Genomic DNA, 4,952 nt, shown 5'->3' with positions numbered 1-4,952 from the left:
TAGACCAGCTCAAAAACAAATCTCAAAAGCCATATAACAATATCATAAAAGACTTGTGAAGTAGATCATACAAGAAAACATTCCAACTTTGACTCTGACTGCTGACTCATAAGCAATCAAACAGCTTCCAAGTTCTTTCTAGCACTTCGAACCATATATTTGCCAAATCAATTTTAAAACTAATGAAGTGAAAAAGGTGACAATGTTCACTGAAATTAAACAATCCAATCAACTAAAGCGTGAATTGCAAGTCATCAATATTCAGAGCAACTTTCAAATCTAGCACTCTGGCCATCCTTAAGAAAGGCTGATTGCAGAGTGCAATCAATAGAATATATATGACTAAATTCAGCATAAAGAAAGGTCAAAGAGATGTTCGCAAACCTCAAGAAAAGAAGTTGCTGCCGGATCATTTGGAAGAAAAGATATTGACATACGCCTTTCGTTCGTAAACTCAGAGCTAGCCTCAATCTGGGATGTGGAAGAGCTGACGCATTAGTTATGTGTACTACAAACTTTGCTACATGTAAGATGAATCCATCTCAATAGAAAACAGAGAAATAAAAAGAGCATAATTTTTTTTACAGCAATCCACCTTTTAAAACACTAAAGATAACGTGCAACACATGCTGTTAACACTCTAATAAATATAGATTACTTAAATGCACAACAAGCTTTGTTCATTAGAATACAAAACAGACAAGAAAAAGAGCGTAAATTTCCAGCATTCCACTTCATATGCTAAAAGATCAGGTTGGAACACATCTGATCGTATAGGTATACCTGACGAATAAGATGCCTCATTTCTTTCCGGAACCTGTCAACTTTGCTAGATTTGCAAAACCTACGCATTCGGTCAAGTGGGATAACAGACAACTCAAAGAATGCAACAGAATAGCTCCATTGAGCTAAATGTTCAGCTAGCTCCTCAATCACAGAAAAAACACATGCCTCCTGAAATGCCCTTGTCTTCAGGGTTGGCTTGCTTACCTGGCATAGAAAATTATCCAAATCCATGTCAACAATAAAGCTGCATAATGTGACTCAGACAAGCATAAACATTCATGCCCAGAATTACCTTGAGTAAAGTACGCAAATCAACAGCTTTGCCAACACCTCCAGTGGCGGGTCTATTTAATTCTTTCATCTCCAGCATGTCCAAAAGGAGCAAAGAAACAGGTATGAAAGTACCAGTAGAAGCAGCAATTCGGTTAAGCATTTTGGCACACCTCAATCTAAGGGGAAAATATCTAGCCGTTGGAACAAGCCGGGCTACCCCAGAAATTATTTGGGTCAGAGGATACGCAAGGGGCCTAAGGTCAGCTTCTGAGCTGTATGCACAGATAGCTCCAGTCCAAAGCTCAAGACAATTAATGAACTTCCACTCATAAACCTTTCGGAATGCCTCCTATAGAACACAGTTAAAAATCAGAAGTGAAGAACTTGGCCATCACTATCAACATAGTCTCCAAGAAAGTACTAAATATTATTCACCAAATGTAAAATGGTAAAGCATCCACATACTTTTAAGGTGATGGACAAAAATAATAAGAATGCACTTTTACAGTCTAACCGTGAAAGCTCACAATTGCAACTTCTATGGTGGCAAAAAGGCAAATTTTGAATGCAGCTACACTAAATGGACAAGAATTAACCTCCAGAATGGTACAAATTTTAGCATAATCATCCTAAGTTCAATAGGTAATGAGAAGCGCACAATAAAAGGCATCATTTAAATGTAACAAAATGTCACACCTATAAGAGGAGATTTAACAAGAGAACCCTGCAATTAATTTTTCAAAAGAGACAAAGAATAATACCTTCGTTTTTGTATTAAGTGCCTCCCGTAAAATCATTGCCAATTGCCGAATAAACACAAAGGCATGTTGATATGCAGTCGGAAGATCCACTCCCAGAAGTTCAATGACACAATTTCCAAGAAACTGGATATGTTGTAATTTCATTGCATTTATAAACTGGCAGTTCAATACGTAGGCTTTATATATCCCTTTAAAGCATTCATCTAAGCAATCAGATCCAAGCCGGATGCATAGATCCCTTAAAAATAGAAAGGAGACAACAGGTAGGGCACCACCACCTGTACCCCAAAAGTGAAGTGCAACCTGAATAACATTAAACATAAAAATTAGTTCCACTTGTGCCAATTGATAGTACTATAAAAAATTAGTAAAAGACCTGGCAACTATTGTGGACCTGAACTACAACAAAATGCCATTATGCATGCCCCAAAAAATAAAAGAAACAGTTGCCGTGCTCCACATAGGCACAATATACTCATACTACCCAAACTAATGCTTCATGCCCCAAAAAATAAGACACAGTTGCCATGCTCCCCACAGGCATACTCATACTACCCAAACTAAAAAACCTCAGCCAACATATGATTTTGCACATAAGAGCAATCTATGTAGTTCAAGTTCATGACCACAAACTGCACTGCATATGCATCAGATTTGCAGTAGACCTTTTTTCTATAAGTGATTTTATTAGAGAAACAATTTACATTAACAACCTTAAACAACATGTTGACCAGTACAGGGTCCACAACCACAAAACTGTACAGTAATGCATCATATTTACGGTACAGGCCTTAAATCACGTGGTAGGGTGGTAAAACATGAACCAGAAAGAACATATTCAATCCAGCAAATGAAGAAGAGCTCGACACATACCTTAACATACTTCCTTAAGAGGCTTGGGAAAGCAGCCAAAAAAATGGAAGAATATTTGAGGCGCCGTAATGTAAATGATATCATTTCTGTATCAGTCATTTGGTTCAGAACATGTAGGGCATTTCCAAGATATGACTTCACAAAGTGGTTGTAGTTCTTCCATTGTTTTGAGGTCATGAGGTTAACTATGGTCTCTTTCTTTCCGCCAGAATTAGGGAGCTTCAACAATTTCCGAAGTATTGTATCCATTTCACTTAACACAAACAACATTATTTTATTGAAGACACTACTTGACATAATACTGAACTTTGTTGAAGAATCATCCCCACCATCATCACCATAGTGGCATGCGGTCTTGAATGCTCTCATAAGCGAACGAACTGCACTAAAGTTCCCATTTTCTCGTATCGAGCTACACCAGGAATCAACCATTGCCGTTGTTATAACACTTTTTGAGGGTTTCTCTTCTTTCTCTGCTATATCATGCCCGCCAGTTTCATTATCAACTTGTATATCTCCATCTTCCACATCGGTATCAACATCATCCTACAAAAGTGCAACAGGTATCATAGAGCTCTTATTAAGAGAATCCATTGAAAGCATTATGAATTTCAAGATATTTTGCACACTCACGCCAATATCCTCATCATTAAATTGTAGAAGCTCCTTGTCATGCTCTTTCAAAAACTCGTAGAATTTTGGATCCTGCAGAAAGCACCTGTCAACAACTTCACCACTAAAGCTATAACAGTAGCAACACACACAAAAGTTTGCAAGGTAAAACATTATCAAGTATCAACCACCTTTATTCGCCATTGAATGAATAAAAAATTTTAAGCTACATCAGTTTTGATGGATTAACAGCCAGTGTATAAATTTTTTGCACATAGTTGGAATTGAAGCTCAATTGAATGGAGAACAAACAGCTAGGAGGAATTTAAGAACAACGAAAGTTTAACTAGCTATGATTAATACAATGAAATCTTATCTAAAATCTTTTGAATGCCCAATTAATTGACCCATTTGCCAAGCATAGTCTCATGAAATCTACCCTCTTTGCCTTCAATTACATCCAAAAGCCACTTGTAAACCTTATTATGACTGTCCCTCATTGGTTGTCTGTAGATTCCATTATCACAAAGGCACCCAATATACAATTTTTTCTTTTTTAAGATATGCTTTAACAAGAAATGGATATATCCATATATATCTTTGACTTCTATTTATGAGATGATCAAGTATGGAAAAATGCAACAATGATCGGATCACATAGGAATGGGCATATTGGTTTATGTAAGAGTGCCAGCAGATTCTGTATTTTCAGCGCACTTCACAATCAAAATGTTAAGATCCATTTTCAAAATTTAAAGAATATAATACCAACAAAATAGAAAGAGAATCAGCATGACAATTCACCTGCATCAACTATCTTTATTAGATAATTACTAGACCTGTATGAGACTCATAAATCCAATCATCTAATGCATAAAAAAATCTTTTTGAACAAGTTTCACAATCAGCATACCAAAGTCAAGCATGAAAATCTGAAATATCTATGCTTCAAAAATAAAAATCAAGATAACAAAAATATATCCTGAGCAAGAGTAAAAGCCTCCAACCTTTTCCTTAAGTCTTTCTAGTTGCTTCACATGCTCTTTTGCTTGACTCTGAGATTTCGAGATCGTGCTGCCTTTGGTTTCTTCTTTCGCATCTTCATCATTCATTTCTTTGTTCAAACTCTTCACTGAGATCACCCCAAAAAACAAAGCATCAAAAGAGGAGTAATCACTTTAAGTAGAACATTCAATAAGCATAAGCCTGAAAACTAGTCAACTAAACATATGTGTAAAGAAAAAACCTTTGCCTTTTGCACCCATGTTGAAAATGGCCAAGGATTTTTTCTTTTCTTTTCTCTTTTTCTGCAAAAGGAGAAAGAAATGACAAGTATTATTTCAGACAGTAAGAATTTCTGCTTTCTTCTAGGGACCATAGAAGCCAAGTTTTTTCTCACATTACATGCTGCAACTGAGAGAATACACCACACTTTATTTCTTTTTTTTTTCTTTTTCTTTTTTTGATAATTACTCACTCTCACCACAAAAATAAATAAATAAATAAATAAGGTTTAGTGACATGGTTATTTGGGGCATTTTTGGCCAAAAAACGTCCCTATTGATTTTGCAACGCTTGATTAGGGGCACTTGGGACACATCGGTTTTTATGGTGACTGAATTTAAGTTTGAGACTTTTTTTACTAAA

The 4,952-nt window shown here is 36.1% G+C and overlaps 1 protein-coding gene across 1 annotated transcript in view; it reads right to left on the bottom strand.

Moving 5' to 3' along the window:
• Positions 1-109: 109 nt before the first annotated feature.
• Positions 110-4,952, bottom strand: part of LOC132163388 (nucleolar complex-associated protein 2-like) — a 7,181-nt gene continuing 2,338 nt past the window's right edge. The window contains exons 2-9 of the mRNA XM_059573667.1: positions 4,552-4,612; positions 4,313-4,437; positions 3,327-3,398; positions 2,694-3,239; positions 1,821-2,123; positions 1,079-1,408; positions 784-990; positions 110-471 (exon numbers count right to left, since the gene is read on the bottom strand). Coding sequence (XP_059429650.1) covers positions 349-471; positions 784-990; positions 1,079-1,408; positions 1,821-2,123; positions 2,694-3,239; positions 3,327-3,398; positions 4,313-4,437; positions 4,552-4,570 — 1,725 coding nt within the window. The 5' untranslated portion in view covers positions 4,571-4,612 and the 3' untranslated portion in view covers positions 110-348. The remainder of the gene's footprint in view (positions 472-783; positions 991-1,078; positions 1,409-1,820; positions 2,124-2,693; positions 3,240-3,326; positions 3,399-4,312; positions 4,438-4,551; positions 4,613-4,952) is intronic.

Source organism: Corylus avellana, chromosome ca10 (assembly GCF_901000735.1).
Source record: "Corylus avellana chromosome ca10, CavTom2PMs-1.0".
NCBI classification, from domain to species: domain Eukaryota; kingdom Viridiplantae; phylum Streptophyta; class Magnoliopsida; order Fagales; family Betulaceae; genus Corylus; species Corylus avellana.
Note: the sequence above shows the minus strand (reverse complement) of the source record. Positions and strands in the feature narration are given on the sequence as shown.